The sequence below is a fragment of the Lytechinus pictus genome, chromosome 8, assembly GCF_037042905.1.
Source record: "Lytechinus pictus isolate F3 Inbred chromosome 8, Lp3.0, whole genome shotgun sequence".
NCBI lineage: Eukaryota > Metazoa > Echinodermata > Echinoidea > Temnopleuroida > Toxopneustidae > Lytechinus > Lytechinus pictus.
In genome coordinates this window covers 31535778-31550592 of record NC_087252.1, presented here as the reverse complement: position 1 = coordinate 31550592, position 14815 = coordinate 31535778, and the positions used below count along the sequence as shown (strand labels likewise).

Sequence of the window (14815 nt, the reverse complement as noted above, 5' to 3'; positions counted from 1 at the left end):
AATTTGGACAGTGGAGAGCGATGTACATTCCTGAGTTTTGCTAATACTGCTGCATAGAAGAGAGTAAATGTATGTAGTCTCTTCCATATCAAGAATTAAACTCTGATATTATTTTTTATTCAAGCATAAGATGTTTACAACGCATATCATTACACACGTGTACAGAGTGTAGCAGAGAAAAGATGACCATGTATTTGTGGGTATTTGTTAGTTATAATACCTGTCGTATAAATATGTGGAGCCAAGTTTTTATGCACAGTTTCATTCTTCTTTTCAAACGAAGTGACCTAAAAAAAATCCTTCAGTGATCCAGACAGTTTGGCAGCAATTTGTGAAATATATTTTCATGACTACCCCATCCCTAAAAAGAAACCAAATGTGGCCCATTTCATTAAATGTTGATATGATCCCTTGCTCGAATGAAAACTACCATGAAAACAGTGAACCTTCTGCTTCCTGATTCGCTAGTTCAATGAAAGTTGATATTTCATCAAGAGTTGCTGTCATATTAAATCTTTATGAAATGTAGCTCGCATCAGCTTTTCACTATTGTGTATTGCCACCGAAAAAACTTGGTTTTGCAAAATTGAATTTTGTTTGTGGTTATTTTCCAAAGCTTAAGCATGATTTTTTTTAGATTTTACTTGCGAGAAAGTGAAGTATGGACACACAGCAAGGTGGTGTCTTTTTTTTTTTTTTTGGGGGGGGGGTTAAGGGCAGGGACAAATCTAGGATGGAGGTGGGCAGGGGCTTTGGCCCCACTTTTTTTTCCCCAGAACGCATGTATAAACATGTAAAAAATTACCATTTGATTGTGATTTTTTTTGCATGGACAGCCCCTCCCATTTTCAAAAAAATGTTCTGCGGCGCCTGTGGGGGTGGGCACCCCCCAAAAAAAATGATAAGCTGCCCCCCCCCCCCCCAACAACAAAAAAATCAGATAAATAATCCAACCCCATCTTCCCCTGGTCATTGGATCTGGGAACCTCCTCCCATGTTAAAGCTACGCGCTATGACGAACTATAGTATGACAAATAGTCTCCATAAGGGTTTTTTGCATGTAATGTGAGTGTGTGGGTGTGGGTTCTAGTGTGGGTGTGGTTGAATATGTAGAATAATTTGTTTTATTGTATTCGCCTAGCTGTGTATATATAAAAATTAAAATTATGTCTGCACTACAAAAGATCACCTCGCCTATGCCAGGTATGTTGGGCGTTACAAAAGAACCAACATTTCCCTATCATGAAAATATGAATAATAAGCCCGACTACCATGACGACCCATACAGCCAGGCAGGGGGGGGGGGGGGTACCCCTGATTCAATTGGCCATATCTCTAATTTAAATATGAATTAGACTCTAATATTTTGTATACACATTGTACATGTGTCCATGTACCAGAAAACATAAAAAAACCAAAATCCAAAATTTCACCTATAATACCCATTTTCCCAGGATGGCCCACATATGTTGTCATGCCATGGATGTCAGTTTTTATTACAAGTATGAGGCTTAACAGTATCTTTAAGGGGATGAGTCCATCACTTTTCAACTCTTAAACTGTCCCACTTCAAAGGATGTAAATTGAGTAAAGCAATGAAAGATGTTTGTTTTGAAACAACAACAGTGGAAGGAAAAAGGGTTGATAAAGGTTGTGGTTGTCATTTTTTTGAAGGCATCTATTAAATCTCCAAGGTCTAATTTTTCTTGAGTGTACGTTTCAGACTTTATCCTTGCTCTGCTCCTCACATAAATGCCACACCATTTACCAGTTTTTAACTGTTAAAAAATGAATGTACAGAAAATTATGAAAATTGGGGTTAACCACACATCATTTTTTCCTGATCAAATGTGAATAAAAAAAAAAAATTAATGACCCTTTGTCATCAGATGTAGATTTCTAACAATCAATATCTATTTGGAATTGATGCAACACTCATCAAAGGACATCTTATACAGTGGCATTATATGACCTTTGACCTGGTATGACCTCTTACCTGATATGACCTCACACTGTCTGATTGTTTTATGTAGTGACCCTTTGTGATCAATAGTAGATATGAAACTATCCATAGATATCTGGAATAGGTAGCTCTCTTCAAAGTATATATCCTATAAATTGACTTGATATGACCTTTGGCTCTGACCTGATATGACATCATGAATCTTTTATGATTGTTCAATTTGTAACCCTAGAATATAAGGAGTGGATGCAGTTGGGAATTGATGCAGTAACTCTGAAAGTGGATTTAAAAAAAAATTGTTACCTTTGACCTAGTATTACCTGTGATCTTATATGACCTCATTAATTGTGTCTGATTGGTTGTGACTCTTTGTGACCAGGAGTCGATATGGAACTACCAGTTAGATATTTAGAATTGATGTGGCACTTACCATCTGGAATCGTTTTGACCTTTGTCGGACAAAGTTTGACCTGTTATGACCTCTCACTTTATATGACCTCATGATTTCTTTTAGTTGGTGAGTGACCCCTTTTTGTTTGATATAAATCTAGATACATCACTGATAGGAATCGTTTTGAGTTTTTCAAACCACTTTGACCAGGTATGATGTCTGACCTCGTATGACCCCGTGAATTTTGATTGGTTAATTAGTAACCCCCTTTCATCAGGAGTAGATATGAACTTACCCTTATGACCATCATAAATGGAAGATGCTTTGTGAAGGGTTTATTAAAAAGATAGGCCGCACATGTGCAGAGTTTAAGGCACCATACCATGTGGGTGTTTCATAAAGCTGTCCGTAAGTTAAGAGCAACTTAACTTTTACATTAACTGTACATCCTTTCAGAATGCACTATGACTCCTTTTTGGGTGAACTGCAAGAGGAGGCATATGCAGTTCAAAAGGAGTCATAATGCACTCTCAAATTATTACATTTCACTCCTAAGCGATTGGTCCCTAGTATCACTCCAAGATTAGTCCTTATGCATTTAGAGAGTTGTCATGGAAGACAAGATAATGTGTGCAGGTGCGGGGTGGGGGAAGGAGTTAGGGGATGGGAGGGGAGAGGGAGGGGCATGGGAGGTTAAGTGAGGCTTCGCCTAAAGCAATGCTGCTGTGATGACCTAGTTGAAGGAGGCTACCAAGTGTGGCGGTGAAATAATTTGATATTACAGAGGTGACTGCTGCCTGCTGGTGAGTATGAAAGAGAGAATGAGAGAGAGAAAGAAAGAGAGAGAGAGAAGGAGAGAGGGGAACCCAAGCACATACATCATTATGACATACAACTCATACAAGAATGTATGCATATATTCAAGTCTTAAATTGGAAGCCACAGAATGGGATACCCAAAATTTCTATGTGCAAATCCTCGATCATTATTAATTCGACCATGCAATATGCCATAATATTGCACGTAAACTTTTGAACATTTAGGCTTTGGGGAGTTTGTGGAATTTCAGTGCATCGTGTGATATGCTCTGAAATTGCACTGTAGACCAAAATATGTCTTTTTATTACACCACCGAAAACGCTTTTTTTGATAATATATTTTTATCTTCTATTAGAGGAGTTATTTACATTTGAATGAAAGGTTACACAACAAATGGTTGATCTTGAGTACCGGTATATCATGTTGGTTAAAATACATCGTACTCAGTAACTGTAGAGTAGGAGTGAGTGTGGGATGGAATGAAGTTCATTACATGTATTGCCTGTGGAATGTATTACATTACTTCTAATTGGGGAGAATGGTGTCGGCTTCCAGGTAATATCTACTACATGTATGTGAATGGAGGCTACTATCACATGTACTGAGTAAAAACGCTGTTTAGAATTGCTATTCAACAATATATTAACTTTACAGTAGATGTTTAAGATTTTAAACAAATGTATAAAGTCTTATTAAAAAGTTTAGTTTTTAATATTAAATCTTCAATAAATTAAATATGGTTGTTAAAAGTGTTGAACAACTATAAAGTTCTTATAGTTAACAGAGTTGTATACTAGTTTAATCCATGGTTTAATTTTTGGTACTGTAGAACTAGAGTTCTACAGCTATTTTTATACTTCTTTTTAATCTGCTTTCACTTCTTAATTTCGTCAGTGATTTTACGAACTGGCTCAAACCTCGGCTGGTCTCCAAAACATGATTTTGAGATAATCGCGTTCAAAGTTTGAATGTTTTTCAGACCCTCATAACTTCACGCTTTGAAAGAAACCAGAGCAATTATTGATACCAATTTAAAGCATACATTCTATTCTGTTATAATGTGCAGAATTTTGTCTGCAATTCGTATTCATTCTCTTAATATTTCAAAAGAAGTGCATGTATGCATTTTGAAAAGCTCTGCTAATTTTTCTCCAAAACAGGGGGTTGAGCCAGTTCGTAAAATCATGCACACCATGCGCACTGATTCTTTATCTTAGCATTACTATTATTATTCTATGAGAACAGAATAAAGTGAAACTGGAGATATAGACCCCTATGCTATAGCCAATCATACAGTATATAAAAGCCTTGGGCTCTGTTTATTCTGTGAATCATATTCAGTAATTTGATACCGACTGTGCCGAGCCGAGAAGAATTGCAGGAACGCCACGCCATCTCACCCCCTTACCTGCAAAGCTCAATAAGCCGTCTGTATGCCTACCCCCGTCTTGGTGCTCAGAGTGAAATGATTATTATTTGTGCATCAACTTGCGGATATTTATAGTGAAAACACCTTTGTGAAATATTATTAACTCTCTTTCTCACCTCTCTTTATCTTTCCCTCTTCATCATCTTGCTTCTATAGATGTCTTTCCTGTCACTCTTCTTTGTTCCATTTTCCTCCTTTTTCTTCTCTGTCTTTTCCCTTCAAGATTTTTTCTGAAGCAATATACAATCTTTATCTCTTCTCTTCCATTTATCTCTGTCCCTGTTTCTCACTGTCTTTATATCTTCCCTTTCCTTCTTTTTTGAAACATTTTTTTCCTTTTTTCATTGGTTCTTTTACCCCACCCTGCCCATCCCCCTTTTTATCTACATTTTCCTTCTCCTCTACCTCCTCTGCCTCCCTTTCTTGTTTTCGTTCCTCTTTTTGATTTCTTTACTCGGACCCATTCCTCTGCTATCATTTATATCCATAAATATTGCATCTGAAGAAAAAAAACCAAGAAGAAGATGAAGAGGAAGGAGGAGGAGGAGGAAGAGGAGGAAGAGGAATAGGCGGAGGAAGAGGAGGAGGAGAAAGAAGAAGAAGAAGAAGAGGAGGAGGAGGAGAAAATATAGGAGCTGAATGTGGAGAAGGAAAATGAGAATAAGAAGCAGGAAAATGAAAATAAAAAGAAGGAAAGGGAGGGAAAAAGGAGAAGGAAAAGGTACACAAGAAGGAGTGTGAGCATAAGAAAGAAGAAACAGAGATATAAAAGAGAATGGATAGACTATTTTGGAAACAGAGAAATAAGAGACCAGAGGAAAGAAAAGGCCAAGAACCCCCCCCCCAAAAAAAAAAATAATAAATTGAAATACTCTTTAACTGCATTTGTCAAGCCTGCATTCCCTCTATGCTCTATATCATATCAGTGTTAATACTTTCCCCTAAACACACTCTGTGGTTTATGCGTGGTATATTGTAATCAAGCTGTATTAATGAATCCATACATCATGCACTATTGACTGTGGTTAAATGGATTTTCAAGACAGAGGTAATTTAATCCACTCCACATCCGTGGGTGTTGACTTGTATCTCTCCAGGTAAATGAAAGCTATATGGGATTTGTGCGTACACTGTAACATAATGACTGGTGTTTAGTAGTGCTAGTGTTAACACCACCAAGCAATGTTCTGAGAGAACTACACCCTCAGGTTTTAACAATACACCATGGAGATTAAAGATGACACCAAGTAGTGCTAAAATAGAATGTGTTGTAATATAATACCATTTACAATGTAGTCACTGGTGTAATTTTAACACCATAGAGATTGAACACACAAGTAGTGCTAAAGATAAAGTATTGTAATAATACACCAATTGGTATTCAGCAAACACCATGAATTCAACTTAAGTGTAGTTTTAACACTGGAGATTGAACATAACACCAGGTAGCACTATAAAATAGAATGTGTTGTAATAAAATTAAACACCAATGGTGTTGGAATTACACCATGAATTCTACTCTGGTGTACTTTTAGCATCATGGGGACAGCATAACACCAACTAGGAAAACAAAACAGAGTATGTTGTAATAAAACACCAATGGTGGGCAATTAACACCATGAGTTCAACACTGGTGTAGTTTTAACACTATTGTGTTTGCAGTTTACTGTGTGGTGCAGATTGACTGTTGTATGAAGAGGGTTATTGCATCTATGATGCCTTGGTATAGGGTCAATATGGATTTCATTGGATTACAAAACTGTAACTTTGTAATTTTAGCAATTTTTTTGGCTTTTCTTTCATAAAGATTATTTCAATACTGATATCACAAAAAAAAAAATCTACACCCCTAAAATTAAGTTTGCATATATATACTGTAAATCTTCCACAGTATATAATAACTCTGAGAAAATATAAACAAATTTTGCACTAAACAAAAAAAATTGTTAAAAACTCAAACGATTTTTGAAGCGACAATGTAGAATAATGTGAACAGTAGCATGTGTGTGAATAACTATATTATGCTGCCGTACTCTGTCAAAAGGAAGCAAGTTACAAAAGTATAATTTGTTGTAAGTGAGCAATGTGTGTTCGTCATTTAATTAGGCATCAGTGCAATTTAACAGTGATTTTCTTCAATATCTTTCCATGGAACAATCATTTCTTTTTCCCAAATTTTGCCTTAATGTGCAATATACGAAGGGGGTTTCAGAAACAGCAATAACTTAAATTTGACTGATATATGTCACTTGCTTCCTTTTGCCAAAGTTGGGCAGTATACTAGTAGTTCATCTTCTCCTATGCTAAGGTCAAACACTACAGTTACGTACGCAATCCACTCACACCAATGGTATGAATTCCTAAAGAGTTGAATTATCTCTTTATTTACCCTCGGTCTATTCATGAATTCAAATTCAATGCAGTTTTCAAGTTCACTTCGGGGACAGTTATTTTCGTTATTGTTTTCAAGGGTGTATCACAGCTAGCCTATGTCCAAGTCAGGATAATTATTACATTGTTTTGTGTTACTAAAAATTGTATTATCACTCCGATATGATCATCTATTGAAAGTGATTAGAGATTATTTTTATTGTTTGTTTCACACCAAATGTTTGATTAAGAAATGTTTTTTATGATATTCTTTTGTTTTCGAAAATTGGTTTGATATTTGAAGTTACACATTTAATTCTCATCACAGTACAAAATTTCATATTCCATTTTTGTTTATTTCATATTCCATTTTTGTTTATTTGAAATAAAGATACATACACTAAAGAGCTTTGTAATCTCTTTGGAATTCTTGTTTTTTAATCTTCATATTCTGTTCGAAATAGATTTTTCTAGTGCTCATCAAGGTATTTTCATTGGCAAATGGATATTGTTCAAGTAAATGTGCATCAGAATATATTATTATTATAGCAGCTGTGCAATTAAGTACAATTGTCTTTTTCATGTCTTTTCTCAAAAATCATTCATATAATTTTTACATCTTGTGCATTGGTATCTTTGTTCAGTCAATTTATTTCTGTTTTGTAATGAACTATGTGTTGATTTTGCGGTTGTAATCGTTCTTTTAATATCTGAAACCAAAATTCTAACCACATAAAAACCACAAACACCCAACACTCATAATACCACCAATATTGTATCAAGAATTGATTTCTAAATTTTGACTTGCATGCAATACCTCATGTATTTCCTCTATCTCCCAAACCTTTGAATAGATAATTTGTTATGTTATTAAGAGTGATATTTCACTCTTAAAGGACAAGTCCACCCCAACAAAAAGTTTATTTGAATAAAAAGAGAAAAATCCAACAAACATAACACTGAAAATTTCATCAAAATCGGATGTAAAATAAGAAAGTTATGACATTTCAAAGTTTCGCTTATTTTTCACAAAATAGTTATATGAACGAGTCAGTTACATCCAAATGAGAGAGTCGATGATGTCACTCACTCACTATTTCTTTTGTTTTTTATTGTTTGAATTATACAATATTTCAATTTTTACGAATTTGACAATTAGGACCTCCTTGCCTGAACCACAAAATGTTAAAATAATGGAATTCCACGTGTTCAGGGAGGAATGAAATCACGTGAGAATGACGAGAAAATCAAAATATTTCATATTTCATATAATAAAATACAAAAGAAATAGTGAGTGAGTGATGTCATCAGTTCCCTCATTTGCATACCGACCAAGATGTGCATATTACTGTTTTGTGAAATGAAGTGAAACTTTAAAATGTCATAACTTTCTTATTGTACATCCGATTTTGATGAAATTTTCAGCGTTATACTCGTTGGATTTTTCTCTTTTTATTCAAATCAAGTTTTTGTTGGGGTGGACTTGTCATTTAATAACTTAATATTTTGGACCAGCCACCCTAAAACAATAATGAATCGCCGGGAAAGAATCTCTGGATATTGCTAAATAGTTATCTGAAAGTAAGAATGAGAAAATAAGGTTATCTGAAAGACTTATTCCTCTCTTACTGTCAAAATTTGAAGTTGTAAAGTTCAGTAAAGAACAAGATACAAGAGTTTGACACAATTTTTGTGGACTACTAATAGGTTTCAGTGAGATTTATACAGTGTGCACATCTCATGCTTGGGTGAAGCCCAGACTTCAAAACTTTGTTCTCCTTTTTTAATAATAATAATAATGGTTATTTATGTGCGCTATACACAAAAAGTATCACAGCGCTTACAATTGTCAGAAATAAAATATAAATATAAATCTTAATAACCTTGGTCACATTTGTTCTACGGCGGCCGTACGGCGAGTCGAAACCAGCCGTTTTAATATTTTTTTGTACCAGCTACATATAGGTGCTTTGGATGAAAATGAATAAAACGACTGTTTTCGACTCGCCGTACGGCCGCCGTAGAGCAAATGTGACCAAGGTATAAGTAACAAAGTATAGAATTGTATACATTAAATTGCATCAACTATCGGTACTCTCAACTGCGCCAGATGAGGCCTGGTAGCCTCTTGCTTGCTGCTTCGTTCACCAACAATTTAAGGGACAAGCCCGGTCAGCACATCATTCACAGAAGCTCTAGTATAGCACTTGAGGCCACCTGGCCCCAGATGGATTAGCCAAGTCAAATTTTTAATGATCTTTGAAACTCCCACTTAATTTCTTCTACATTCAATCAAGTAGTTGTGTGAGTTATTGTTGACTAATTTTGACAAGTTATACATCATTTCAAAGCTTAGTGTGTGCTCTTTCATTTCCAATAAAAATCTTAAAATTCATTTTGGGGGACTTATTGGTGGTTTTGGCGTGAGAGGTCACATGTATCTGTTTCTCTTTTGTAAAGTTCACTCTGTCATGATATCATTTTAATATTCATTTTCTATTAAAAGGTACTCATTAGAATTATATTTTTCTATTTGTTTCTTTAGGTTCGTTGTCAGGTGCGTGGATTCGGTGAAGAATGGCACCTCACAGCAAACTGGGACAGAAGACCTGATCTTCAACTTAACATCAAACCACAAAAGAATTCAAACACAAGGGTAAGCATACATGTACTTCAGTAATTCATTTAGGCTTTGTACAGGGAACACCTTGTTCCAGTAGGCAATGGGTTAATCTTTTGAATATTGAATTCTGTGATTCCCATAGGCTTTGTACCGAGATCACCTGGTTCCAGTAGGCAATGAGTTAACCTGTTGACTACATAGATCTGTGATTCCCATAGGCTTTGTACATGGATAGGCTCTGTACAGGGATCACCTTGTTCCAGTAGGCAATGGGTTAATCTTTTGAATATTGAATTCTGTGATTCCCATAGGCCTTGTACCGAGATCACCTGGTTCCAGTAAGCAATGGTTTAACTTGTTGACTACTGAATTCTGTGATTCCCATAGGCTTTGTACAGGGATCATCTGGTTCCAGTAGGCAATGGGTTAATCTTTTGACTACTGAATTCTTTGATTCCCATAGTCTTTGTACAGGGATCACCTGGTTCCAGTAGGCAATGGGTTAACCTTTTGACTACTGAATTCTGTAATTCCCATAGGCTTTGTATAGGGATCACCTGGTTCCAGTAGGCAATGGGTTAACCTGTTGCCAACTGAATTCTGTGATTCCCGTAGGCTTTATACAGAATTCACCTGGTTCCAGTAGGCAATGAGTTAATGTTTTGACTACTGAATTCTGTAATTCACATTGGCTTTGTACAGAGATCACCTGGTTCCAGTAGGCAATGGGTTAAGCTGTTGTCTATTGAATTCTGTGATTCACATTGGCTTTGTATAGGGATCACCTCGTTCCAGTAGGCAATTGGTTAATAGTCCAGTCAATATAGGGTTTGACCCACCACTAATTGCAACACGAGATATTCCACTGCAATGATTTCAAGGAAGGTCCCCTAAACAACATACTAAAAGTCCCAAGAAATCCAAGTGGTGGAAATTTATGAAATTTGCATATTATGCAAATTAGCCATAAACAGTTAGAAAAATAAGGAAAATAGCCCAGAGATTACAAATTAAGTCTCCAAAACAATTCAATTTGAGCGAAAATTCATGATAAATAACTGTATTCAATGTTTTTTGTCAAAAGTGCAAAAAAATCTACCTCATTTGCATAATATGCAAATAAGCATCCTTATATTGAAAAATGTCAAGGTATTGTGATTTTTCTCTCATTATCTGCTTGAAAATTTCATTAATGTTGGAATTTACATGCTGCAATCACTAAGGACTTTGAATACATTTGTATTCAGCTAAATGTATCTAGCTTAGTGTCTGTAGTGTAATTTGCATATTATGCAAATAAAAGTATCTAACATGTTATAAATATTCAAGAAAACACACTGGTGATACATCCCTCAAAAATTGCAAGTAGATTATCTATTGAAATTGGAATATGGCAATACCTTACAGGAAGGTTTCCCAAACACCATATTAAAAGTCCTTAAATATACAAGCATATGGAAAATCACAAAATTTGCATATTATGCAAATTAGCCATAATAAATTACAAATAAGGAAAATAATCCAAATATTGGAAATCAAGTGCAGAAATCAATACGAATTGAACTGAAGCCCATTATAAGTTTTACAAATTTATTTATTTTTAAATAAAAAATCGTGAATAACTCTACCTCATTTGCATATTATGAGCATCTTTATATGGAAAAATTCAAGAAATTTTGATTTTTCTCACAAAAACAGTTATGAAAACATTTCAATCTAGATCAATATGATGTGAGCACTAAGAATGGCTAATACATTAATAATCAGCTTAATATCTGAAGTGTAATTTACATATTATGCAAATAAGCATCCGACATGTTATAAATATTCAAGGAAACACAAAAGTGATACTTTCCTCTAAAATTCCATGTAGATTATGTGTATTAACCATGATGACCTTCCCTACACTTCTTGCTTGGTTGATATTGACTTTTGTCACGAGCAGTTACCCCACTCATATTGTACAATGATGAGTCCATTCTTCATGAATCCCACTGCTTGAATGCTTCATTATTTCCATCCAAGTCTTGCTCTCTTCTTGACTTTGTAGAGACTTTGCGTTTCTTGTGAGTATAGTCCACGCTAGCAACTCCTGGATTGCCAAGTGATCAGCACAAGATGTCACACCCGTACAAATAAAAGCCCATTAGCTTTGAATATTTGGTCCTTGTAGCACACCAATTAGCTTATAAACTTGGGGTCCTTGTATTCAAAGCGCTTAACGATAAATCTCCACCCTACATCTCAGAGCTCTTATCTCAGCATAGACCAACACGCAGTCTCAGATCAGCAGCTCAAGCATTGCTGAGGGAATCTCAAACAACCTGGGGTGACAGAGCCTTCTACATCTCTGGACCAAAGCTATGGAATAGCCTTCCCCAATTTATCAGGAGAGCAGAGACCCAATCAACTTTTGAGTCTTACCTGAACACCTTTCTGTTCCCCACTCCAACATTATCCCAAGACAAGAATAACTCAATTGTAGCATTACTAGGACAGTACTTGAACTGAATGATGATCCTAATCACTGTTTGAAGACATTGAAATTTGTGAGATATTTCCTATTTTTGAGCAAGCGCCATGAGCGCCCAGCTGAGGCGGATACCAGCGCTTTACAAGAACCCATCATCATCATCATCATCACCATCATCATCACTTGTCTTGGTGGTGAATATGAGTACTTGCTTGGATCACAAGATCTCTGGGCATGCTTAATAAGAGTAACAATGGGCATTTGCCTATACGAGCGACATGAAAGCCATTCATAAATTCATGATGAAGGCTTAAAGTGCATTATAGGCATCTTTCTCAGATACAGGAATCGTGATTAGACGTTCTTGCTGATATTGCTGCTTCATGATGAAGCATCCATTTTCTGTTCTTTCCTCTTTGATAAATCTCCTATGGCAACCATCTCCAAATATTAAAGCTATAGTTTCTAAGTAAGTCGTATACAAATAATAATATTAATTTCCTGATATTTATGGTAAACAGAAATTCCTCAGTGAGACAATGAACAAACCAGATTATTGCCTTTCCAACAAGAGGACACAACATAATGGAACACCCTTAACATCACCATCAAATACCATCCAACATTGATTAGACAGTGTGTACCACTTCCAGGATTTATTTGCCACAATGTGCTACTCATGGGTATACTGTGAGGTTGTCCAGAGGAATAAACATTTTATGGTACAACTAAAGATGTTCTTCTGGAGGAATGCTGACTTTAATAGTGTCATGCAGATGTACTTTGGACAATCATACAACTCTCTGTACTGAAATCCGACAAGTCGACGTAGGAGACTGAATGCCAATCAAGAGGACTTTAACAGGAACACACCGTTAACCATGTCTTCTTCCGACACAAGTTGCCTCAATGAGACAATGAACATAAGTTGTGTCGGAAGATGTCAAGAGTTTTAGAGAAAGGCTAGGAAGGCTTGCACATTTTAATGCTCCAAAAGCATCAGTAAGGTAAAGCTTAGAATTGCTACAATGCACTAAAGAGGACCATAAGAGGGTTTATAGACAAGCCTATAATTTGTTGACCGGATTGACAATGATCCAGGCTGTAACAATTAGCATGTTGGAAGCCCTTAATATCAATACCCATGACTACATTGGAATATCATTATTAAAGGAAGGCAAATATTTTTAGTCTTAGTATTCACATAGGTCCATGGTATTCACCACTGATCATGATGATGATGACACTGAAGTCCTGGGACCCAGTCCTGACCCAGATATGGCCAGATAACATATTGTTTAGTCAAGCAGGTGTAGCCAGACTACTGAAGAAAATGTTAAAGAAAACAACCTGCATGAAGCTACTAGGCCAGACGGAATCTCTGCTGCACTTCTTAATGAGACTACTCATCAGATCTTACCTGCCATAAGTTTGCTTTTCCTGGCCTCACTTTATCATGTTTATGCGGTGAAATTTCAAGAAAGTCTAAGTCGTTCCCATCCACATAAGAAATGGTTGTCAACTCTAACAAACTACACACCAATCAAATACTGTGCTTTGTTCTTGCCAATCCCATCATCTTGTCAGACTAACGCTTAGGAAGCGAAGAACATATTTCCAGTATTTTTCCTTGAATATAAATCATATTAGGATAGATTTGAATGCTTAGTGATAGCAGCATATTAATTTGAAAAACTGAAATGTTTTCACTGCAGTCAATGTGATAAAAAAAAAATCAAAATTTCTTTACATTTTCCATATAAGGATACTTATTTGCATAATATGCAAATGAGGCACATTTGCTAACTTTTTAAATAAAGACATTGAACTTTTTTATTCATCATGAAGTTTTAATTACTTGCTGTTGACATTTAATTTGTAATCTTTGGATTAATTTCCTCATTTTCTATTTTTTATGGCTAATTTGCATAATATGCAAATTAATTTTCAGGCATTGGGATGAATTCTCATGCTTAGTGATATAGTAGCATATTAATGTCAACATTAATGAAAATTTTTCAAGCAGTCTATATGAGAAAATTCACAATATCCAGTCAGACGGCAGGTCCCAAGAAAGTGGCTTCTTTCATCCAAGTGATATTCATGACTTGATATGTTTTGCATATTTAATGAGCTTGATGCGGACCGAAACACCTCTTTTCATTCGGTCATTACTGCTCTAATTGTGCATCGAATTTCATGAATTTGGTATCATTGTAAAGAAGAAAAATCATTCTTTCAGGTCATGTGTTTGAATTTATTCAAAGATTTTGTATTATAGGTTAAAATTTTGATCTAAAATATGCTACAAAATAATTATTTTCACCTGACAAAAGCTGCTATTTTCACAATTTATTTTTGTTTGAGCCCAAATGATTTTTAGATCATGATAAAGCTGAATATGTATGCCTTAAAATGATATAGGTTTCAAAATAAGAATTGGTTTAATCGGGTCAAGATCACACTTTTCATTTGCCAAGTACCATAAAGCAGCTTGAAAACAAGAATACTGCACTCTGATTGGTCAAAGAGACCACACACTGGCAAATTCCAACGGTTCCAGAGTCTGTGTTCATGGGAAGGTCTCACTTCCCATGTGGTAATCTCCTCAAATACCCCGCGCCTGTTGTTCTGTGAACCTTATCCAGCCAATCAGAACTCTGAGTTTCATGCAAGTACAAAATTTCAGAAATCTCGTCTTGTACCTTGGTGGGAAAAGTGTGATCTTGACCCGATTAAAAGGTGCC

General features: G+C 35.7%; 1 protein-coding gene across 1 annotated transcript in view; it reads left to right on the top strand.

The window, feature by feature from the left end:
• The first annotated feature begins 8952 nt into the window (after window positions 1–8952).
• The window catches only part of LOC129266535 (phospholipid transfer protein C2CD2L-like), a 45616-nt gene continuing 39753 nt past the window's right edge, over window positions 8953–14815 (top strand). The window contains exons 1-2 of the mRNA XM_064104209.1: window positions 8953–9012; window positions 9518–9628. Coding sequence (XP_063960279.1) covers window positions 8953–9012; window positions 9518–9628 — 171 coding nt within the window. The remainder of the gene's footprint in view (window positions 9013–9517; window positions 9629–14815) is intronic.